This window comes from Vulpes lagopus, chromosome 5 (assembly GCF_018345385.1).
Source record: "Vulpes lagopus strain Blue_001 chromosome 5, ASM1834538v1, whole genome shotgun sequence".
NCBI classification, from domain to species: Eukaryota; Metazoa; Chordata; class Mammalia; order Carnivora; family Canidae; genus Vulpes; species Vulpes lagopus.
In genome coordinates this window covers 10,166,327-10,189,939 of record NC_054828.1, presented here as the reverse complement: position 1 = coordinate 10,189,939, position 23,613 = coordinate 10,166,327, and the positions used below count along the sequence as shown (strand labels likewise).

General features: G+C 58.8%; 1 protein-coding gene across 9 annotated transcripts; it reads right to left on the bottom strand.

The window, feature by feature from the left end:
• KCNJ4 (potassium inwardly rectifying channel subfamily J member 4) lies at nt 1–23,235 on the bottom strand. Of its 9 annotated transcripts, none has more exons than XM_041756750.1 (3): nt 22,844–23,235; nt 2,443–2,727; nt 1–2,140 (listed from the first exon to the last, which is right to left on the bottom strand). In XM_041756750.1, the coding sequence occupies exon 3, from the start codon at nt 2,099–2,101 to the stop codon at nt 758–760; it is 1,344 nt and encodes a 447-aa protein (XP_041612684.1). In that variant the 5' UTR covers nt 2,102–2,140; nt 2,443–2,727; nt 22,844–23,235; the 3' UTR covers nt 1–757. The 9 variants fall into 9 exon arrangements, with proteins under 9 accessions (XP_041612684.1, XP_041612687.1, XP_041612690.1 ...); XM_041756753.1 differs by having other exon boundaries at nt 2,443–2,545; XM_041756756.1 differs by having other exon boundaries at nt 2,443–2,534.
• Nucleotides 23,236–23,613: the final 378 nt, after the last annotated feature.

Below are 23,613 nucleotides of genomic sequence, written 5' to 3'. Positions count from 1 at the left end.
TAATGGACCATATACTTTATTAAAAATATATAGTTACAAACTCCATTGTCAATCTGGGCTGGACCCCGGGGATCCGGAGGGACCACAGGGAGGGGATGGTCCTCGTCCTGCCCCTTGGGGCCCCACCTCTGCACCCAAACCCAACACCATCCAGGGGCCAGGATGGCTGGCTTTGGGGACCAGCCAGCTGGGCGAGGGGAAGGGGCTAGGCTCACTGGGCCGGGAGGGGGAGGGGTTCACAGAGAGGGACTGCACCTCCTCATCTTGCAGGTACAAATGGCAGAAGGTGGATTTGGTGCCTCCATCTCTCCATTTATAGATATTTACAAAAGAAAGTCAAGAGCAACAGGTCACAGTCATGCAAAAGAAACGCACCCCCGCCCTCCCTCCCCCCACACTAACCCCTGCCCACCCCAGAACCCCATGATGCCCACCCCCCAGCAGTCCAGCCGCCTTCCCCAAGGTTCTGAGAGTAAAGGGGGCACATCCTTGAAGTGTCAGTGGGAAAAGGGTGGTGGGTCTGGGGTCCCCGAGATGCCAGTAGGTAGGCTGACAGGGCAGAGGGGATCCTGGGCCCTTCCCAGGCCTGGGCTCTGGAGTCAACAGGAAGGGGTTCCCCAGTCTTTGAAGCCCCCACCTCCCTCCAGGAGGTCCATGGAGCCAGGGTCAGCTCTGTCCTGAGTGTGGAGAGGGTGTCCTGGCATCCCACCCCCCGGCAGAGGCTCTTGTGGGAAGTGATGAGGGCGGGGCCTGGAGGTCAGATGGCAGACTCCCTGCGGTAGGAGATATTGTCCAGAGGGAGGGTGGCTTGCATGCGCTCCAGATCCAGGTGGCTGCCAAACTCCAGCATTCGGATGATGCCCGCCTCCTCCTTGGAGCCCGCCTCCAGGCCCAGGCCTGCGGCCACAGCAGCAGCGGCTGCCGCCTCCTCCTCCATCTCCTCTTCCTCCTGGCTCATGAGGGCCAGCTCATTCTCGTAGCAGAAGGCACTGGGCGGGGGCGGCGGGGCAGGCAGCACGGTGATCTTGCTCTCCTGAAGCTCCCGGGCGGAGCAGCAGGGCGTGCCGGCCACCTCATAGGTCTTGTGGAAGCGCGAGTAGTCCACCTTGTAGTGGCTCTTCTCCTCGAAGACCACGGGCTCGAAGCGGTGGCCCCACAGGATCTCGCTGGCCAGGTAGGAGCTGCGGGCCTGGGTGGTCATGGCGGTGGCCTCCACCATGCCCTCGAGGATGACCACGATCTCAAAGTCCTCCGACTCCAGCTCCTCCTTGCCCATGCCATAGAGCGGGCTGTCCTCGTCGATCTCGTGGACGATGATGATGGGCGACACCAGGAAGATGCGGTCCAGGCCGATGTCGTAGCCCACGTTGAGGTCCCGCTGGTCCAGCGGCAGGTACTCGCCCTCCTGGGTCATGTAGGGCTTGATGAGCTGGGCCCGCACGTGGGCCTCCACGATGTGGCTCTTGCGCAGGTTGCCGACGCGCCACATCAGGCAGAGCTTGCCGTCGCGCACCGAGATGACCGCGTGGTGGCTGAACAGCAGCGTCTGCGCCCGCTTCTTGGGCCGGGCCATCTTGGCCATTATGGTGCCGATCATGAAGGAGTCGATGACGCAGCCCACGATGGACTGGACCACCACGGCGATGACCGCCAGCGGGCACTCCTCCGTCACGCACCGGAACCCGTAGCCGATGGTCGTCTGTGTCTCCACTGAGAACAGGAAGGCGCCCAGGAAGCCGTTCACGTGCATGATGCAGGGCTTGGGGGCCGTCGGGGCCGCTGTGCCACTGCCCGTCGGGGCCCCCGCCGCCGCCGCCGCCGCCGCCGCCGGGCCGGCCTCCAGGTCGCCGTGGAAGAAGGCAATACACCAGAAGAGGAGGCCAAAGAAGAGCCAGGAGACGAGGAAGGCCGCGGAGAAGATCATGAGCATGTAGCGCCAGCGCGTGTCCACGCAGGTGGTGAAGATGTCCGCCATGTAGCGCTGCGACTTGTTGCTCAGGTTGGCGAAGTAGACGTTGCATTGGCCGTTCTTCTTGACGAAGCGGTTGCGGCGTTTCCGCCGGGGCACGTGGGCCTGCCCGTTGCGGCTGTGTCCGTGCATGTCCTGAAGCCGGCGTGGTCACCTGGGAAGATGCAGGGCCTGGGGAGGAGAAGCCCGACAGGTGAGATGCTGGCTCAGAAAGGGAAAGGCCGGGCCTAAGCCGCAGGACCGCGGGGCCCGGGGACAGAATGTGGCTGGTGGGGTGCTTCCCACCACGGGGAGGGAGCGTGGGGGCCGAGCCGGCGCCTCCAAGGGCCAGAAGCTGAGGCCACCGGCTGTCCCTTCTGAGCCTCCATGGCCCCCACCCCGTTTGGGGAGCCTCCCGGTACCCATCTCGGCTCCACCACGTGCCCCACTTGCCCTGAGCGGAGGGAGCTGTGACCGCTCTGGCCCCTGCTCACCTCCCTGGGTTCAGCCGCTGCCCTCTTGGCTGTCTCTGGGGCTGGCCGTCCTCCCGTGCTGTCCGACAGAGCGGCCAACGGCACCTGCGGCTCTGTGCGTTTACTTAAAATTAAATACAATTTTAACTTGAGTTCTCCCCATTTCAAGCGCTCAGTAGCCACTTGTGGCTAATGGCTCCCATCTCCCGACGGAGTTGATACAGAACATTTCCATCATTGTGGAAAGTCCTACAAGACTGTGCTGGGCCCCGTAGCCCCATGTGGGTTCCCGTCCTGTCCCCGGTCCTGTTGGGAACAGAAGTGGGTGAAGACGCCAATGGAAGTGGTCGAGATGGAGGAAGGGGGAGCCCCCACACTTTGGCTCCAATGGAGGCATCGCTAGTCCCATGTCACAGGTGAGGGAGCAGGGCTCAGAGAGGGTAAGTCCCATGTCACAGGTGAGTGAGCAGGGCTCAGAGAGGGGAAGTGACCCAAGGCCACACAGCTAGCTGTTGGGCGAATCCAAACTCAGGTGTGTCTAACCTTCGGTGCCCCCCCGCCCCCAGGTGCTGTCAACATCCGTGGGCCCACGTGCGGAGGCCGGGAGGCAGGCACACCCGCTGCCTGGCTGCGACACCTGAGAAGACTCACTTCCCCTCACCTGTAAAATCGGGGGCTCAAAGCCTACCTCGCAGGACCCAGGAGGTAGTAGGTGCTTGGTCAAAGCCAGTCACCCCCCTGCCTTCCTTCGCGCGGCTCCAGAGCAGGAGGGAGCTGGCGAGAGGCAGGGTTTGCCTGTCAGCCTCCTCAGCTGTGTTTCAGTGGGGGCGGCGGGAGCACCAGCTGGGCCCACGAGGGGCAGCCCTCCCCGCACCCCCTCCCCGCCACGGCCCGGGAGGGAGAGGCCCTGGGTGCTGCCCGGGGCCCCAGCCGCTGGCGGGGCTGGGCCGGGGCCCGGGCGCCCGGTAACGTTTTGGCCCAGAATTATATAAGGCTGGAAGTTTCTATTTTCTGTTCTATTCTTCTTCCTGATCTAATTGTGCATCTGTGGCAATGTTTATACACTTCCCCGTTCAGGACAACTCGGTTGCCGCAGCAACCGGTGCGCGCCAACGCTGTAATTTAGAGATCAACAGCCTGGTGCCTGCCTGCGCCTCTTCCCCTCTTCCCGGGAGAGACTCCCTCCCTGGGCCAGGCCTGGGGGGTGAGCCCTGCCCCCCCCACCTCCCCCTCCCCCCTCCCGGCTCCTTCCTCCCCCGGCTTGTGCTCCCTGGGCCCCGGAGTCCTGTACTGCAGTCCTTCATCCGCCTTGTAACGTGGGCAAGTCACTTGGCTGCCGTGAGCCTCGGCTTCTTCATCCGGAAAATAGGACCAGTGAGACCCATCAGTCTGAAGATCTAACAGACAAACTAGGGGTGTGCAGTGCTGGCCCTTAAGGGGTCCTCAGTTTGGCCGGGAGTCCCAGACCCTGTCTGCCACCACCGCCCTGGGCCCAAGGCCTCACAGCCAGGGCTCCAGGTGGTAGCTCTGAGGAATTGGGGGTCAGGGGCCCCTTTTGGTGTTTAGGGAGGTCTTCCTTCACTGAACATCTCCCTCTCTGCTCTGCCCCACGGTCTCAGATTCCTCCAGTAGCCCCACAGAAGGAATGAGAGCCGGGAGGAACCAGAGATCACCAATTTCAAGACCCTCAGCTTGTATCTGAGGCCCAGGAAGCACAGACCTGGGACGGGTTTGCTAAGGGTCCCCGAACGAGGCAGGGTGGGCCAGCCCTGAGCCGGGGCTCCGCATTCCCACCCCAGAGCTCCTGGGAAGTTAAGGTACTCCTGGAAGGAGGAGCCTCTTCCCTGGAGTGCCTGGGATAGGGCCTGGGGCTAGAGAAGAGAGGCTACCGGCTTGGCCCCCGCAGGCCCCAGGGAGAGAGGCAGAGGGACAAAGTGTGGTGACCTGGCCTTTGACAAATGACACTGAGGCCCAGAGAGTATGAGGGCCTCACCCAAGGCCAGCAGTGAACCCGGGGTCTGCCCACAGGGACTGGCCCTGACCTGGGGGGTTCATCCCATGCCATAGAAGGCTCTTTATGGGGCTCTCCAGGAGAGCCTGGGGTGAGCATAAGGGAGATGGTCCCCGCATGCTCTGGGCTGCTAGTCCTCCCTCACCAGCACTGCCTACTTCTCCCGTTCCTGAGGGCAAGTGGCAGAATGAGCCCAGCCCCAGGCTCCAAATTGAGCCCGAGGCTCCCCATGTCCCCACCCGACACCCTCCACCCCAGCTTCCACCCTCACCCCCAACCCTCCCTTCCCGTCACCCCAGTCCCTCCAGCCTCACATCTCAGCCCAGCAGGGCGCAGCTTGTCCTGCACCCATGCGTCTCCTCTCCTGGTCACAGCGGTGTTCTCAAGCCCCTGCGATATTCCGGGCCCTCTGCCCATTGCTCTGCTCAGCTACAGTCCCAAATGCTCACTCCTGGGCCTTTGGGAAAGCTGCCCCCGCCCCAACCCATCACCCTCCGCCACGGAGGAGCCTGCACGGAGCTTGTCCCCCTGAAGACCCTCGGTTGGTGGGGGCCCTGTCCAAATAAGTGAGCACTCCTGTCACTGCTCGCTCCTTCAGCAGGAATGAGAGGCTCACCCCTCAGCGCGTGGGCTGACCCACACAATGCCCGACCAGAAAATGAAAAGTATGAAGCTTGGCATCGTGCTTTCATGTGACAACCACCGGGAGACAGCCAGGATTTCTTTCCCTTGTTTGTCACGCGGGGCTTCCTGGCAAAGGCCCAAGGGCTCAAGGGCAAAGTGTGGAAAGATGGGGCACAGACCGTAGAAGATGGGTATCACCTCCTCTGAATATAGATATTCTGTCGGAGAGAGTGCATTCCCTGGTTGTACTGGTGCCTGGATCATGTCTACAATGAAACCATACTTTTCTGGAAGGCAGGGAGCCAGTCTCATCCTCTTGCAACAAGTGTGCCATGAAACGAACACATAGAACACGGTTTCGGCACACTTCCTCCGGCAGGGGCTCTGGGAGGCCCGGCCCCTCTCACTGCCTCTCGGGGTGACCTTGGACGAGACCTTCCCCTTCCTGGCCAGCTTCCTCTGCGGGACTATACGGGATTCTGAGCGCATCCTGAGACTCCTTTCATGGTAAACATTCTTTCTTTGGGGAAATGGTACGGATGGGAGATGCTGGCTGCCTTTAAAAACTTAATGTCCTTTCTTGGCAAAGTGAAGGATTGGCAATGCTGTGCCAGTTACCAAGTTTTTTCTTTTTTTCCTTTAATTTTACTGAGCTGTAAATGTCCAAAATCTGGAGCCCCTAGTCCAGACTTCACTGGATAACTAGAGAAACTGAGGCCAAGAGCAGGGCTGTGGCACAGGGAGGCAGCAGCTAGCCAAGGACATTCCGGCCTCAAGGAGATAGTGAATGTGAGCAGCAGGGCTGTCAACTTGCTGGCACCATTGCTAACCTGCTCCTCCCTGAGTGGGGATGGAGGCCCTGCCTGCCAGGGGTCCAGAGGAGACAGGAAAAGACCCCACGCCTGTCACTATGTTTTCCTTCTGATTTGGTGACACCAAATGCCCCCTCCTTGCCCGTAACACCCTTCATACAAGAAAAGCTGATAAAGTGACAGCAGCCCCAGTGGACTCCAGCAACCCTGGCAGGCTGTGAGGTCAAATCTCCCTGGGTGCACCTGCCCCACTCATGGGAAAATCACTAGTGGCTGCAGGGGCATGTCACCCTGGCCTCTAGCCCACAGGAGCAGCCCTTCCTAAGACCAGGGCCATGCAGGCTTTCTAGAAGGCAGGAAAGGGGGCAGAAGGCCACAGGTAGGGACACCAAGCCAGACTGCAGGGCCTTGATGCATGTCATGGTCACTGGATGGGACAATAGGGGAGGTGAAGTGACTTGCCCGAGGTCACACTGCTCAGCTCTGGGGCCAGCTGAACCTGTTGTCCTGCTCTGTGGCTGCTCTCGGGGAAGGAACCCTCTGGAAGTGTCAGCTCCCTGCCAGGCACCGCCTGGTCTGTCTCACTGAAGCGTCACTGCAACCCTTTGTTTATTTAACAAGTATTTATTAAGCACCAACCACAGCAACAAACAGGGTTATTATTTCTCTTCTCAGCTGAAAAATCAGAGACTGGGGGTTGGGGAGTGGGGATGAAAATGGGGGTCACACAGCAGAAGCGGCTCCCACTCAGGTCCGGTTGGCTCCAGGTCCCCGGCTCACCCTGGTCCCCAGCCTCTGGCTTTGGGCTCCCTTTGCTCAACTCGGATCCAGATCCCCCCATGTCTGTCCGCAGCCCCCAAGGCCCAGCCCCAGCCCCTCCGGTCTCTGAATCTTCCCCGGCTGCACTGCCAGCCACAGCCCTGTCTCCTCTGAGCCCCTTAGCTCTCACCGCCTGTCTGCACCACTCGGCTCCTTCTCAACTGTGGGAAAAGAACACACTGGCGAAACCCTTGTGTTTGGGTGGCAAGACGTGGCTCTTGATCTCAGCTCTGTCACCTCCTAGTGACAGTTTTGGACCTCAGTTTCCTCATCTGCAAAGTGGACACGATGGCGATAGTACCTACATCACCAGACCCCTGTTGAGGCAAGTGTGATAACCAGTAGGAACAGAAACCCCGGGCTGAGGGCTTCACTGGGCTTTGCAGGTGGAATGCAGATGATGGTGGTGGTGGTCGTGGTGATGATGATGATGATGATGGCGACACAGGACGGGGGATGGGGTCTGGGAAACCCAGCGTCAAGTCCTGGCTTCACCACTAACTGCTCCAGCCAGGTGCTCCTTCTCTCCATCTGCAAAATGGGGGACCAGATTTGCTCCCTGGCAGGAGAGCAGGAAGATGTAATGAAACAAGGCGCCCAGCACAGAGGAGCTGTGGGTGGGTGTTCCTGAGTCTGATTAGTCCCTTTCATCTCTGAAGCCCCTGGGGCTTGCACAGGGAGGCTGACCCTTCCTCTACCAGAAGGAGCGCACACAGGGCAATAGAGATGAGGTGGGGCCAAGGGGCTGACTCAGTGCACCCAGGAAGGAATTAGCACCATTGTTCCCTTCCTCAGTCCCCTGAGGACCCCGGGGCCGGCCACTCCTCCGACTCTGTCTGGGGCCTGGTTTGGGTGAGTGTTCACTCAGCTCGGACGCACAGGGCTTTGCCTGGGGGTGAGAAAGGACTCAAGGCCTTGCAGCTGAGCTGTGCTCCTCAAAGAGTAAAAGGGACCTGAAGATGGATCTAGCCATGGGGGACATTGCCCACAGCCCTCTGGAGGCCCCTGTCCTGCTCAGACCCCAGGTCTTCATGAGTCTCAAGAACCCTGGTCTTCCTGCTGCAGAGGCTTCAACCCTGGACTCTCTGTACCACTTTCTGCCTGTGTGACCTTGGGCGCATTACTTAGCCTCTCTGGTCCCTACGCTCATCATCTCTAGGTGGGGCTCACAATAACCCTTACCTCATAAAACTGTAATGAGGAAAAAATGGAATCATGCACATCACATGCCCAAGCGCAGAGTAAGTGATTGCTAAGTGGTACAAATCACTCCCAGGGCTGACCAGTCAGTCCTTCCTTGCCCTCCTCCTCCCTCTGATTTTCAGTGGCAGCTCCCCAGAGCCCGCCCTGCACCCATCACATGGCCCCACCTGGGTTGTTTTCCAACACGGGTCCTGGGAGCAGCTGAGTGAGGGCAGTGGCCACAACATCCCATTCCAGGACTGGGCCAGAAGTGGGATGGGTCCCGCCTCGCTCCAGCAGATCCCCTAACCTCTGTGAGCCTTAGTGTCTTCCTTTGCAAAGGAACATGGTAATGCCTACCTTGCAGGGTAGTCGTGAGGGCCTGATGCAGATTGCCAGTTGTCACAGACATGCAGGCCACATAGTGGGGGCTCAATGAACCCTGTTCCTCCCTCACACTTTTCTGGACCATGAAATCCCACTGCGCCCCCCTCCCCGCCACGGGCCCTCCCCCACTGGCCACCGGTGTGACATTGCAAAATCCACTCAGAGCATTTAGTGTGTCCTTCCTCTGTGCCGGCGCTCTTCCGAGTGCTTTACACTGATCAATTCTTGCCATGCTCACCGTGACCTCAGAGGAAGTTACCATTATTATCACTACTTTAGAAGTCAGAAGACTAAGGCATAGAGAAGTTCAGCAACTTGTCCAAGGTCACACAGCCTATTAGTGGCAGAGGCAGGATTTGGACGCAGGCAGTCAATGCCAGAGCACGTTCAGTAGACACTCTACTCTCCTGCCCTGAAGAAACACTGTCACGTTGCATGTTTCTTCCACTTAGTAAACATTTATCAAGCCCTACTATGTGCCATGCTGTCAAATCAGACCTTTGGGGAAAGGAGAAGCTGGGCATAAGGCAGTTGTCATAGGGCAACCTGGAGCCAGGACATGGTCCCTGATTCTAGAGCCAGACACACAGAAGACTCTGGGGGATCCCTGGGTGGCGCAGTGGTTTGGCGCTTGCCTTTGGCCCAGGGCGCGATCCTGGAGACCCGGGATCGAATCCCACATCAGGCTCCCGGTGCATGGAGCCTGCTTCTCCCTCTGCCTATGTCTCTGCCTCTCTCTCTCTCTCTCTGTGACTATCATAAATAAATAAAAATTAAAAAAAAAAAAAAAGACTCTGGGTTCCCAGAGAGGCCCCGAGCAGTGTGGGGTGGACTGGCTTATGCTTCCAGCTTTGCACCCTAGCTCTCAACTTTCCCTCCCAGCCACTCAGCCAGCAGGTGAACAGGCTTAGAAAGCAAGTTCCCCCAGAATGTCCAGAGAGGCTGCTGGTCGTGGCCAAATGGCAAGAACTGGTAGCCACAGGACCTAAGGGTCACTGCTCCAACCTGCAGACGTGCCCTTTACTGCATTGCCAGCACCTGGCCCCTGCCCTGACAGAGAGCTCACCACCCCCATAGGAGCCACCTCTCTTGGCCCGACAGTCCCACCAAAGGGACTGTTCCCCAAACACCTGTGCCCTTCTTCTACACAGGGATTAGAAGGTGAGAGCAGATCCCTGGAGGCTTCTCTTTTCCAGAACAGCCTCAGCTCTCTCATTGGTGGTGGGATTGAATCCCCAAGGGCCTCACTGTGGCTTCTCAGGACCTGGTCTGCTGCTCAATCTTCCTCCAGAGTCGCTTGGTCACTTACTATGCATGGCACCCTTGCTGCGGGTCAGACCCAGGCTATAGACTCACCCAACTTACGGATCAGCTGGGGAGAGACAGTGTACACGTAATAGCATCTGCATAGCTGGGCGGTCAGAAATTGTGGTAAGCTGCTTGAAGGAAAAGTTTGGCATGATGTAAGGGAAAGGACACGGGGCTCTGGTTTGGTAGGGGTCCCCTACAGCCTCTTTGAGAAAGTGACATTTAAACTGAGCCCTGAGTAGTGACTGGGAGTCGAGTCAGTGAGGAGAATTGTGTGTCTGTGTAAAAGCTGGGGTGTAGAACATTCCAGAAGGAGTTTTGCATGTCAAGTGCAGCAAGTCCAGTTAGTGAGAGTGATGTGAGCAAGAAGATGGAGAGCAAACTTGCTCAGGAGGAGGCCTCAGAGGTAGGGGGTGGGAAGGATTATGGATTTCGCCCTCTAGGCCACAGGAAACAGGGGGGCAGGCAGTTGGGTTTTGCCTAGTTTGATCTTTTCAATTGTCATGTGAAATCTTTAAGACAAATAGGAATAAAGAATAATACAATAATCCCTGTATATTCAGTACCAGGCTTAAGAAATAAAACCTCCTCGGGATCCCTGGGTGGCGCAGCAGTTTGGCGCCTGCCTTTGGCCCAGGGCGCGATCCTGGAGACCCGGGATCGAATCCCACGTCGGGCTCCCGGTGCATGGAGCCTGCTTCTCTCTCTGCCTATGTCTCTGCCTCTCTCTCTCTCTCTCTCTCTCTGTGTGTGTGTGACTATCATAAATCAATAAAAAATAAAATAAAATAAAATAAAATAAAATAAAACCTCCTCACGGTGCCTGGGGGGCTCAATCGGTTAAGCATCCAACTCTTGACATCAGCTCAGGTCTAGATCTCAGGGTCCTGAGTTCAAGCCCCACATTGGGCCCCATGCTGGGCGTGAAGCCTACTTTGAAAAAAACAAAATCCTCCTCGATTTGGCTCCTGTGGATCCTGAGGCCTCTACTGACCTAGCCTAGTGCACCCATGGAATGAGAGGTGCTGGGGCCCCAGGTGTGGTACACTGCAAGCAGGAGGCTTTGAAGCAGGCTCCAAGGGATGAGCATGTGGGGTGCAGTAGCAGCAGGTTGCAGGGGGCAGTTGGGAGGAGGGGTGCTGGGGACAGGTAACAATGGGACACTAAAAGAGGACCAGATTTAGGGAGTGATGGTTCCCATCATGTGGTGGCCATGGGATGTTCAGATGGAGAAGTCCACAGCATGTCAGACCCTGAGGTCTGGGCAGAGACATGTGATGCTGACCACCAGTGGCGGTGTTTTAAGTTGTGGAAGTGGGTATAGCCACCTGGGGCAGGAATGCTGGGGAGGAGAGGTGCTGAGCATCTCCTGCACGTGGACGATGGAGAAAGAGCAGCAGGACAGTAGGACCGAAGCCAGGAGAAGAGGAGTTTTAACACAGCTGCCCAGTTAGCCCTGGCCAGTCCAGACCACATGAGGCCAGCGGCCCCACATCCCCTTTTCACTGCGATGCTGTCCCTTCTCAGCCACAAAGGGCAAAGTGAGGACTTTTGCGCAGGAGAAGGCAAGGTGCTGGGGACGGAAGCTGTGGTGGGTCAGGGGGCAGGAGCAGAGGTGGCCTCAGCACAGCCCAAGCCCAGGGCAAGCACCCCAACAGGGGAAGGGGAGGCAGGTGCAGAGATCACCACCCCAACCTTGGTCTCTCAGTGAACGAGACTGTAGGAGCTGGGGCTGATGGCGGGCGGGGGAGAGCGTCTCCCTGAGCCACCCACACTGGTACCAGTTTCCCTGGATTCTCTGATGGGCCCCCACAGGCCACACCTAAGAAGAGGTATGGGAAAAGGAAGGAGTAGGGGATGTCTGAGCCATGTCCCAGGCTTACTTTCTGCCTTGCCCTGTGAGGCCCTGGGTGGCTTCGGGAGCCATGGGACTGCCTGTGACACTTGGGTGCCCTCCTGGGGCCTCAGCCTGCAGATAGTCACACATGAGTCACAAGCCAGGCCCCTTGTCTGCCCAGCCTGGCCTGGGAGCAGCCTGATGCCCATCCACGAACGACATCTCACACAGCCGGTGGGGAAAAGAGCCCCAGAAGGAGCAATGTGGGTCTTCAAGATGTGTTTTTAAGCCAAAAAAAAAGGCAACAGTGATGAACATTGAGTATAGTATCTGCCAGTTGTGTAAAAAAGGAAAGAAATTTATAGACACACATATTTGCTTGTCTGTGCTTGTCTGTGGATGGAGACCCAGGAAACTGGTGACACTGGCTGCCTCCGGGGAGGGGAAGCAGGTGTCTGGGGATGGGGTGGGAGGAAGAATTCTCACTGTATTCCTGTTTGTGTCTTTTTAATTTTAGAACCATATGAATGTATTACCTACAGAAAAAAAGACACATAGAAAGCTTTAAAATTAGTGCATACATATGTGTATTTTTCTGAGGCTTACAGAGCATTCATCAGGTCCTCCTCAAAAGGGCCTGTGATCCCAGAAAACCTGAGAATGGTTGACTTCTGTGCTGTGTGGCCATGGGAAGACGCCTTAACTTCTCTGAGTCACATCCATAAGACAGGGAGGAATAACGCCCACTGCGTCGGCATGCTGGGAAGATGAGCAGCGGCGGTGGACGGTAAGAGTTTATAAACTGTAAAGGGCAGAAGCGCTTCTTGAAGGGGATGGCTTAGCGTCCTCCCCCACTCTCTCCACAGCCCCCTCCGGGGCTCCTCTCCTGGGCTCAGCAGCCCTGAAGGGCACCCTGACTTCTCACCCCTGCCTTGGTCCTTGGGTCCTGCTGGCCCTGGGGACCCCAATCCCGACGGCCACTCTCGGCCTACAGCCTCTATATGGCTGGCAGGGCCCAGGCTGGCCTGGCCGAAGATACCACGGACCCTGACCGCCCCAATTGTCCTCCGGAGCAGCTGCGGGAGGACTGGGCGTCTGCTAACCATCTGAGGGGCAGGGCAAACCCAGCATCGCCAAGACAGATCAGTGGCCCCCCTCCTGCCTTCCCCATCACAGTCTGCGACCTCCCAGGGGGTCCTTTTTTTTTGGGGGGGGGTTCCTTAACTAACACCTGCACATCACCCTCCAGGCCTCCCAGAGCCAGCCATCCCCATAGCAGTGGGACGTGTCCACGCAGCCTGCAGAGCGCCCCCTGCTCCCAGCATCACCACTGCCTGACTCCACGGCCTCTCCCCCTGCCATCCCACCTCCACACAGGCTGGGGTCCCACGTTGTCCCTCCGCTGCTTCTGCTCGCACCTTGCCACCCTTCAGGTCTGAGTCAGAGGCTGCCTCCTCCCAGAGCCTCCCCCCTCCGCCCCCTCCCCCTTGCTCGCTGCCTGTGTCCTGATCCTTGCGGCCTGTATCCGCTCCAAACCCATTTCATTTGCTATCGGCTTCAGTGCAGGGATCTTGAAACTCCGCTTCACCCCCGGGGCCCCAGGGCCTGGCACACAGTGGACCCTTAGCAAGCATCCAATGAGTGACAAAGAAACAAGATAATTTCGGCTTGTCATAATCCCCGGGAAGGACCTAACAGGGGCTATGACAGAATGTGACCAAGGAGGAGCTATTTCTGGCACCGCAGTCAGGGAGAACCTCCCGGCGGAGGCGGCCCCTGAGTGGAGACCAGAAGGAAGCCTGCCCTGGCCTGAGTCCTGTGGGGTGGCAGTGACTGCAGGATAGCAGCAGCCTCAGGCCTCGGTGGCACTCGCCCGCAGAGCTTCTCTGAAGGTGTCCCCCAAGAGTCCCCTGGGGGAGCGAGCTGGGTGTCCCTGATTCACACCAAGGGCTCTAGGCCCCTAAAAGAAGCTCCAAGGACCGGAGGGTGGGCGGGGATGCTGGGGGCGGCAGGCAGCTCTCAGAAGGGCCGGAGGCCGTGGTAGGAACACTCACCTCTGCTTCCACCCCACATTCCTGCTCATCCACAGACCTGAGCGACTGTTCCTGTCGGGATGCCTGCTATACCCTGCAGAGGGCTGCGTGTTTACCATTCTGGCCCTCAGCCCCGCTGGCTCCTAAGGCCAGAGACTCTGGGACTCCACTCATTCATTCATTCATTCGTCACCCTAAGCCTATGCTGAGCTGGAGTGGCATCTGCCCTCCTGCCTGGTGTGTCTGCGCCACAGCTCGGTGCCTTCCTCGGGGGTTGCTCTATAAATCACCGTGGAATGAATGAATGTTTATTGAGCACCTACCATGTGCTGGGGGAAGAGGAGTGAGTAAGCACAAGCCTGCCTTGCTGAGCTCCGCGTGGAAACATGAAGGGTCTGCAAGGGCAGAGGGCTTCTAGAGGGGTCCTGGGGAAGATGTGGGGCAAGCCGGGAGTGGGACGAGGGAGCGAGGTTGGGCCAGGGCTGGGCTGGGCAGAGTGGGCCCTGGGCTGGCTTTGGGGCTCCAGAGCTCTGAGGTAAGTGGGCTGCGGGGCCGCGGCAAGGAGGTCTAAGGACAGAATAGTGGCACCCTGGAATTGTCGGCACTTATATCCTTAGGGACTGAGCATCCTGGAAAAAAAGGAATCTGCACACCTGAGCCTCTGTCAGTGCTGCCGCCAGGATTTCCATACAGGGCAGTGGCTTTCTGACCGACTTTCTGACCGACACCCAGGTTAAAAACAAACACACTATACGTTGCTATTCATTATACAACATATATATTTTAAGACCTATAACGAGAGTGTTACAAAATAATGCCCTCACTGCATACAAAGCACTTGAAAGTTTCTGTGTCATTAAAAAAATCAAGTAGTGAGCTCACTAAATCAGTTTCACGACCACTGATGGATCAGGACCTGCATGTAATCTGAAGAGCACTGACCTGCACTGCCGGGGGCTCAGGAGCCCTGACCTGGCTGAGATGGGATCTAGGGCTTGTTTATGTTCTTTTCCAGTGTCCCTGGGTGGGCACAAGCCTCCAGGGCCTGTCTGGAAGCTAAGACTGCCCATGCCAGGGGCATGGGCTTTTGGAGGGCACAGCTGTGGGGAGAGTTGTTGGAGTTCATGAGGGACTACTTGGAACAGTCTGTTAGACCCTTAGGGTCACGGGACCTCTGCCTCGTGGCCCAGACAGTAAGGACTCCGGGTTCTGGGTCTAATTCCTTCCTCTGGTCCTATACTAGAACCTGCCGCTGTCCCCCTAACAGATGTTATTCAGCAGCTGCTTGCATACCTCCCATGACAGGGAGCTCACCCCTCCTCAGGCAGCCCACCAGAGTGTGTGGAGTGAGGCTTTGCTGTGCGCTATTAATACAGCTGATAACCGTAACTCCCTCCCACAGCTGGCAGTCTGCTCTCCTATCTCATGGTCTGTCACCCCAGGGACCCAGGCCAGCTCCAGCATGAGGTCATGCCCGCTCTCTGCCCCACCTGATTCCTTCTCCTCCCTGTTGCCCAGCACTTGCCCAGTGTCTGGGGGATGGCTCTGAAACGCAGCCAGAGAGGCTCTTTCCAAGGTCAGGTGGCCTGAGGATCTGCAGCTGCACGTCCTGGCGCTGGTGCTCAGCCAGCCCTACCCCCACCCGAGCAGGTCTGGAGGGCTCAGCAGAGAGTTTGGGCGCTGACACACAAGATAACTAGAGAAGAGATATCTGAAGGTGATGGCCAGTGAGTGCGGGGGCTGGGGCCTGGCCACCGCCACCAGTCGCCACTGACTGGTCGGGCCACATAGCGGCTCATGTCAACGATGGGCCACGTTACACTCAAAGTACATGGATCTTTCCAGCAACCCACAGAGGCGGTGAAACAAGCCCACCCCACAGGTCAAGGGATGGAGGCTCAGAGAGGTGAATAGACTGCCCAAGGCCACACAGCCTCTCAGGGGTGGAGTTGGACTTGAACCCAGATCTGTTTCCCATCCACATGGCTCAGCTAGAACTACTGCAGCCAGAGGAGAGAAACCTTGGGGGAGCAGGGGGCAGCCAGCCATCCCTCCTGTAGGGAAGAGGCTGGTTCCCTCAGAGCAAAAGCCAAAGTGGGAGGCCCATATCCCTTAGCAGAACCTTCCAGACACAGTGGGGTTGCCCCAGGAGATAGCAAGCTCCCTGTGAAGAGGGGTTTGGGGGCTCTGATGCCCATGTGTCAGGGTGGCTGAGCTCCTTCTGCCCTCTTGCACCCTGTTGCCCACAGCCAGGGCACCTCCAGCTCTGTACCTGCCACTGTCCGTATATGGTCCCATGGAGTTTCCAAATTGCTGGCCCCTGTTCCATCCATTCCCTGGGCTGAGTGGCACTTTGTCACAGGGCAGAGGGCTTGGACTTCTTCTCAGGCCCACAATGGGAGTCTGGGGTAGAGGCTGGGAGGGAAGCTGCAGGGTGGGGTAGGGGAGAGGCTTCGCCTGGGTCAGTAAAATGGGATCAATCCCTCCAGTCACCTACCCCCTCCTTCCTGGCCTAGCTCGGCTCCCCTCCCGTCTTGCAGCCTAGGTTGACCTGGGGGGTGCTCTGACAGCAGACAGGGCAACAAAAGGGAAAAGCCAAGTACCTCCCCCCATTGCCACAGGTTGTCCCTGTGTCACAGAGGAGCAGAGAGGTTTTCAGGGAGACAAATATCCAGTCAAGGTCACAAGGGCTAAGTGAGGGGAGTGCAGCCGGAATTCAATCCCAGGCCTAGATGACTTGGGCAGCTGCACCAGCTGTGACCGGGGGGCTGCTGTCCTTTTCCCTCCCTCCAGTCTAGGATTGGCTCAGAGAGAGGCTGGAGGAGACCCAGTTCTCCCTCCCTCCTGTAGCCCCCCAAGATAGGGAGCATCTGAGAAAGAGGAAGAGAGAGAGAGAGAGAGAAAGAGAGAGAGAGAGAGAGAGAGAGAGGTGGGTGTTGACAGTCCCGGGGCTGGGAGGCTGAGGAGTCAAGAGGGCCAGTCTAGCTCCACCTCTTGCCACCATTGCTGTGTGACCTTGGGCAATTCACTGTGGTCTCTGGGCTCAGATGCTCCACGTCCCAACAGAGTATGGGCCAGTACAGGATAATATGGAGCCATAAGAAAATGCCGGGGAGAGTTTTCTGCAACTTCTCAGGCCCAGAGGTGCCTCTGCTCAAGTGCATGCCCCCTGTCCAGCCCCAACTCCCCTCTGCCCTTCCAGAGGCCATTGAGTCCACCTGAGGAGGCGGAGACCAAAGCTCCCAGTGCCTAGGGGACCTTGCCCACACCTTCTCCCTGCACCGCTCAGCTGGGGCCCAGAACACTAAGGAGCCTTGGTGGCCTCTCTCCTTGAGCTGCCAGTGCCCCTCATGGACACCTCACCACCCCCTGTCCACCAAAACCAGATGTTCTGGCCGCTGGCACTAGAGCTAGCCAATAACTGTGGCCCAGGTGGTCACAGGGAGGAATGGGGGAACTGGCACAGATAAAGGGGAGCCCCAAACTGCAAGGGACACACGTTTCCTCTTTCAGCAAGCCAAACAGAGGGTCCCAGAATGGCTGGAACTGGGAGTATCCCAGCAGGACAGAGGTATATGGCTGTTTCTACCCGCTGGACCTTGGGGTAAACTCTGGCTGCTAGCTGAGCCTCAGTTTCCTCAATTGGAAAGTGAGAGTGATGGCCCTCACAGGGTGGCAAGGAGGCTTAAATAAAACCATGAATACAAAGCCTGCCTAGAGCCTGGCACATGGGAGCTTGTCCCCCTTCCTGCAGCAGGACCCCCAAGAAAACCTCCCTGTCAGCCCAGCTCCCCCCCTCCCCCAGCGACAGCACCACCTCTCCAAGCGGCCAGGTGGGGCGTCTGAGTGTGCTGCACATGAGGGAGCGTGCGAGAGAGTTGTGTGAGTGTGTGCTAGAGTGCAAGAGAGCTTGCAGGGAGGACTGGGGGGGGGGGGCAGGGAGAGGGGAGACAAAAGGGGGGTAGGGTCACACCCCAGCACTCCCCTGCCCCATTCACCCACCTGCATGTCCTAGAACGAACCGAACCGTGGTCTCAGAATCAAGCAAAACCCACCCGCTCAATCTTCGGCCCAGTCACTTTCTATTTTGTCCCGCCAGCCACTCCCCCTTGCTGGGCCTCAGTGTCCCCTGCTGTAAACAGAGCCGGGCTGTCCCAAGTCTCTGCAGCTTCATCACAGCCCAGGGACCAGAGAGTGGGCCGCAGGGGCAGAAGCATCCCTGGCCTTGGAGAGCGAGGGGCCAAGACCCAGAGGCTGCTGGAGCGTGAGCCCACCCTGCCCCCCAAGCTGCACCCCACCCACCACCCCGTGAGCCCCGGGTGCGCGCCGACAGGAGCGCGCGTGCGTGTGTGACTCAAGGTCTATTCATAGCTGAGCTCCACCAGCTGCAGCGTCACAAGCAGAGGGGCCTCAGCCCGTATTATTATTTCAATTACCATCTGAATTAAAAGTTTGAGCAGCGATCAGCCCACGTAGCGAGGGGAAGAGGGAGCAGGAGAAAAATAAAGATGAAAAGGAGAAGAAGGGCTGCGCCCGGAGATTCCCCCCACACCCCAAGGAAGGCTGAGTCGCCCAGAAGGCTTAAAGGTTATGCCAACCTCCAAGATTCCTGCCCGCCCCATGCCCAGGGCCCAGGGTCCTCGTGGGCACGGGAGGAGCACTTTAAGATGACAGCCCAGCGGCAGTGACGCTGTGGAAATAGATCATTGGTCACACAGACCAGCACATCAAGCTCAGAGAGGGTGGGGAGCTGACCTAAGGTCGCACTGGGAGCCACACCCAAGGCTGCTGGCGCCAAGCTCCTCCTCTCTTGCCAGGCAGGTCCCACCCACAGGATCGCAGGACCTCCCAGGGTGTATGGCACTGACATCCGTGGGTGGCCCTGGGGCAGGACCAGGGAGGACAGAAGCGGACCTGCCACCCCTGCTGGTGTCTCTTCCGGCTCCCTTCACATTCCCCAGGCCAACTCCCCTACCCGGACCCACAGCCCTAGCCTTGAGCCAGCACTCTCTCAGCTCTGCCAAACCCTGGAGCAGTTGGCACCTCCAATCCCAGACCTCACACAATCATGGGCCCGAAGGACCCTCCTGACCCACCAGTGCAGGGAACGAGGCTCCTGACCCAAATCTGACTCGCTGGGCACCTTTGAGCAGGACATTCTCTGTTTCTGTGCCTTAGTCTTCCCATTTGTAAAGGCAGTTCTTCCTTGGGTGCACGTCTATACCCATGTCTTCAGAATGGAGCCCCCAGAGGATCCTTGAGGGGGTGTCATGCTGTGGGGGCGACACATCATCTCCTGCCAAACCCCAGCCCAGGGGAGGGACTTTTTCCATTCTTTTCTCAAGGAAGTCCCAGGGACTGCCCCCGAGAATCAGACTGGCCCGGACTCCAATCCAGACTCATCCACTTTCCTGCTGCGTGACCTTGGGCAAATCACATAGACTCTCTGAGCCGTGGCTCCCCCATCTGTAACACAGGGACACCACATCGACATTGCAGGGTTGTGAGGAGGATTACAAGAGAAAGCCATTTGCAAAAACTCCTAACCCAATTCCTGGCCTGACAATGTAAGTTTCTTTGCTGGGAAGCTGGGTGCTGCTCCCCAGTCTCTCCTGAGATATGAAAGGCTACACAGCCAGGGCACCTCCAGGTGCCACTGGGATTTGGGACGTGGGGATGTCATTCTCCCTCACCCATAAGGCAGGACTCACGGGGACAGGATTCTTGGCAGGTACTCATCTGTTTCTGCTTAAATAGCTCTGGGAACGAGAAGCTCACTATTTCACAAAACATCCACAGAGGCTCCCCATCTTTCTCCACCTCTAGCTCTGGGAATCTTCTAGAAGGGGCCATCATCTTCTAGCTTAACCCCAAATCTAGCCTCTCCCTGCCTGGGACTGCTTAAAACTTGCTTCAAAATGAGCCTGAAAGGGAGCTCTTCAGTGTAGACCAAATGAAAGATGAGATTAACGTTCACGGAGCTGAAGGGAACCAGGGAGCAGGAAGGGAGAAGAGAGGAGGCCAAAGCGAGAACCGGGCCTTCCGTACTCCTAGGTGCACAGGGTGTGCGTGTGCCTGCCTGCCTACTCACTTCCACACAGGGCTGGGAACCAGGGCCCTGGGTTCAGGCCCCAGCTCTACTTCGTCTACCGCCAAACCACCACTGTGACCTTGAAGTGGGAGTCCACTTCTCCCTCTGGGCCTTGGTTTCCACTATTGTAAAACATCAGACCAGCGACTTAAGCTCCGACCTTCCTGTCTGTACTGAGACACTGTTCCACTGCCTCCTCGCCCCCCGCCCCCGCCGCCCAGCACGCAAGGAGCCTCTGGGCCCCCGGGGCTCCGTGGTTTCAGGGCCAGAGACCCTGGCTCTTCCCCTGTCTCTCAGCTTTTACGTCTACTATCTCTGTCACATGCTGTGCCTTTGAGGGTTCTATCGTTCCCACTGGACAGGTGAGGAGATGGAGGCACAAAGAGGTAGAGGCACTTGCTGAAAGTCACAGAAAGCCACTCAAAATTCCGGACTCCTCAGTCTGTGCCCAGGAAAGCAGCAGGGCTCAAGGGCATCTTTTTCCAGGAGACTCACCAAGATCTTGAGTGGCCAACTGTTCTCCACACAGACGTAGACACTGCACAGGGCAGGGGATGGGGGGATCTGCCCAAGGTCACCCAGCAAAGCAATGACAAATTGTACTGAACCGAAGCTCCCCGTCTCCCAGGTACCACCTAGCCAGGGGAACAGCGACATGATCTGACCTCCTGCCCTGGCCCTGGGATCTCTCCAAGATTGGCCCCTGTCCTGCCTCCAGGCCCAGCTCGGCTGCTCCCCGGAAGCCCCCAACGCCTGGGACTGAGGCGGCAAGAGTGAGCAGGAAGACAGGAATGAAAGTTGAGGGTTGGCCGCTTGCCCCCCGGCCCTCTGTCCCTCCCTCTCCTCGTGCAGGGGGAGCGGCGGTGATGTAATGCATGTAATGCACTCGGCTTTGGTCCCGGTGCCAATCTCAGAAGAGAGACGACAGATTGCGTGAGCCAAATTTGGCATCCTAGGGGGAGAGGCATGAAAAGTGGAGATGTGGAGGAGAGGAGCGAGGAGCCTGGGGAGGTGCTGGAGAAGCCCCCCTGCCCGGCAGACCCCAGAGTCACCTCCTTTCCTTCTACCCTGGACCCCTCCGCCCCAGCCCACCTGGCCTCGGGGTCTCCTCCTCACTCTGAGAGTCCAGCCTGGCTCTTTCCCGAACCCTCCAGCCCCAGGACTGCCAGTCCTGCCCCCCCAACACACCGCTCCAGCTCCGTTTCCCACCGCCACTAGTCTCTTGGTTACCATGTTGCTGGTTGTCATGTTGCTTATATGTCCTCGTGACTCAGTGGTCCCCGCAGAGGGGCCCCCTCCTCCTCACACCCCCCTCAGCACTCGCCCCCGCCTCCCCCAGATCCACATTAAGAACCAACCCGCCCTATAAGCCTACACTGTTCCTCCTCCCCTTCCCTCTTATCCTAAGCTAAGAAATCTTTCCACAGCATCTCCTAGAGCCACTTCATTCTGTGTTCTGCAAATGTCTAAGAACCTACTACGCTCCAGGCTTTTGCAAGCTGCTTTCAGAGACGTGACATAGTCTGTAAATCGCTTGGCAACCCAGTGAAGTCAGTACCGACATCCCCATTCTCCAGTCGAAGACACTGAGGTCCAGAAAGGTCAAGCCAGCAGCCCAAGGTCACCCAGCAGATACTCAAGGCCAGCTCTGACTGTTCCCACTCACTCCAGAGGCTTTTTTCTGGGAGAGGAGCTTCCTTTTCAAGGGTAACCAAAGGTTCCCGAGGAATTGCTCCCAAACCCCAGATCCCCCTCTAATTCCTGGACCCTTCCTTGGTCAATCCTCTATTTGAGGCCACATCCTCTCTCCCCATTAGCTGTACACCTTCCCAAAGGTAAAATGAGTCCTTACTGCCATCTGCCCAGCACCGTCCCCAGCCTGTGAACAGCCCCCAGCTCATTTGAGCCCTTGGAGGTCAGTGGGGCAGAGAGCTGTGTCCTCATTCCACAGATACGGAAGTTGAGGGTCATGGAGGAGGGTAACTTGCTCCGGATGCTGGCCCCTCAGCCGGTGAGCTGATTTCCAGGAGCCTGAATATAGGGTATGTGAAGCCCACTTCCCAGTGTGGAAAGCCCCAGAAAGAGCCCTCCTCCTTGTGGAGAACAGTCGAATGTTCTAGGCTCAGCCCTCCCGGCTCCAACTTGGATACGGGTCAGCTCAATGGCCAACAGCCTTTGCTCCTGCCATGTTGCAACCCAGACCTTATCCCACTGCTCTCCTCCGTCTTTTGTTCCTCTCCTCCCAGGCCAAGGCAGGGCCACATTGTGGCTCTCAGGGCCCAAAAAGTCCTGACAATAGCTCCCCAAACTCCGGAAGCCCTGGAGGTCACAGGACTGGATGTGGGGAGAAGCAGAACAGGCATTTCACACACACACACACACACACACACACACACACACATGCACACGGGTCTGGCTCCTCCCTGGGTCTCACATGCGTGGCCCTGGGACCTCCATTCCTCAGCTCCTCCATTCCCTCAACCTGCTGCTCAGCATCCTGCTGGTCTTGAGGCCCTGGCTTGCCAACTTAGCCAGGCTGCCCTCTCTCCACCACACTCCCACCTACCATCTCCCTGCATTCTCTCCCCATCTTAGAGCCTCGGTGGAGGCAGAAGTGTGATGTTGACGCTGGTTGGAGAGCCAGAGAAGTTTCCCTGTTCAGGGGCTCATTCAGATCTCTCTTCCCTTGGGGTTCTCCTGTAGGGACAGAAGAGCAGTCTGTGCCTCTCTCCACTATGAATATGAAATACCTTCTTTGCTGGATCCCTGTCCACCCTCCTTGGGGGTCACCTGGCCCAAAGTAGGTGCTCAAACATGAGAAGTGGGATGTTATTTTCTGTGAGATCAGAGGGCTATTTGCAAACAGGTTGCAGCTGGGGAAGTGGAAAGGGGACCCCTACACACACACACACACACACACACACACACACACACACGTTTGCCAGGAGTCACCTGCCTTGAAGCTCCTCAGAACAAGCTGACAACTGGGGGTGGGTGGAGGCAGGGAAAGGTCGAGGCCGGGGCAGGAGGTCAAGACCTCTTCCACCCACCCCTCTCCACCTTTCTGGCCACAACCCAGACCTTCACGCTGCCGACGGACCGACGGTCCGACGGACAGAGCGACAGCCCTTGCCAGCTCCCTAGGAGTCACTGGACCGCGCTGAACGCGGGCCCCGCAGCCGCAGCCGAGACCCGCAGGGATAAGGTGCTGGGCGGGCGGGGCCCATGCCCCCCCCCACCCCGGGCGGGACAGACAGACACGCACGCGGCTGGACAGACAGACGGACAGCGCCGGCGGTGGGCGTGCGCCCGGCTTACCGCGGGGCGGAGGGTCCGACGAAGGTCCAGAAGGCGGCGAGCGGGCTCTACATCCCACGGCGCGGGCGGGCGGGCGGCGTCCCGGGCGGGGAGAGGGGAGTCCCGGCGCCCCCTCCCCGCGCACTCGGCGGGCCGGCCCCGCCCCCCTCCCCGGCTGCCGGTGGGTCTGTCCGTCGGTGTCCGGGTCTCCGCGCCTCGGGGCCGTCCCGCGCCGCTCCCCGCGGGCCGCTCAACTTTCAGCGCTGCCCCGCGCCGCGCCCCCGGCGCCGCCTGGGCGTCAGCATCGTCGGGCCGGGCCCGGCTCAGGGCGCGGGGATCCGGGGGCCCATGGCCTCGGCCGCCCGCGCTCGCGCCCCCCGCCCCCGCCGCAGCCGCCGGCCCTCCGCCGCCCCCCCGCTGCCGTCGCGCTGTCTCTCCGCGCCGTCCCCCGCCCCGCGCTCCGCTCCCCGCGCTCCGCTCCCCGCGCTCCGCTCCCCGCTCCCCGCTCCCCGCTCCCCGCTCCCCGCCCCGGCCCCGGGAAGCCCTCGGCCGCCCGGCCCGGGACCCGCCGCCGCCCGCCGGGCTGCCCCTGGGTCTCCGTGCGTCTGTCCGTCCGCCCCTCGGTCCCCGAGCCCGCCTCCCGTGTCTCCCGGCGGGGGCTCGGTCTGCTGCCCGCCGCCCTCCCAGAACCTCCCCTGCCTCCCTCCGCCTCTGCCCTGTCTCGGTCTCCCCTGCGCGTCTCTCTGTCCTCCTCCCGGGCGCCGTCTGTCCTTCTCCGTGTCTCTCCCTCC

Coding starts and splice junctions, on each gene's coding strand:
- KCNJ4 (XM_041756750.1), bottom strand. CDS start 2,101: ATGCACGGACACAGCCGCAACGGGCAGGCCCACGTGCCCCGGCGGAAA.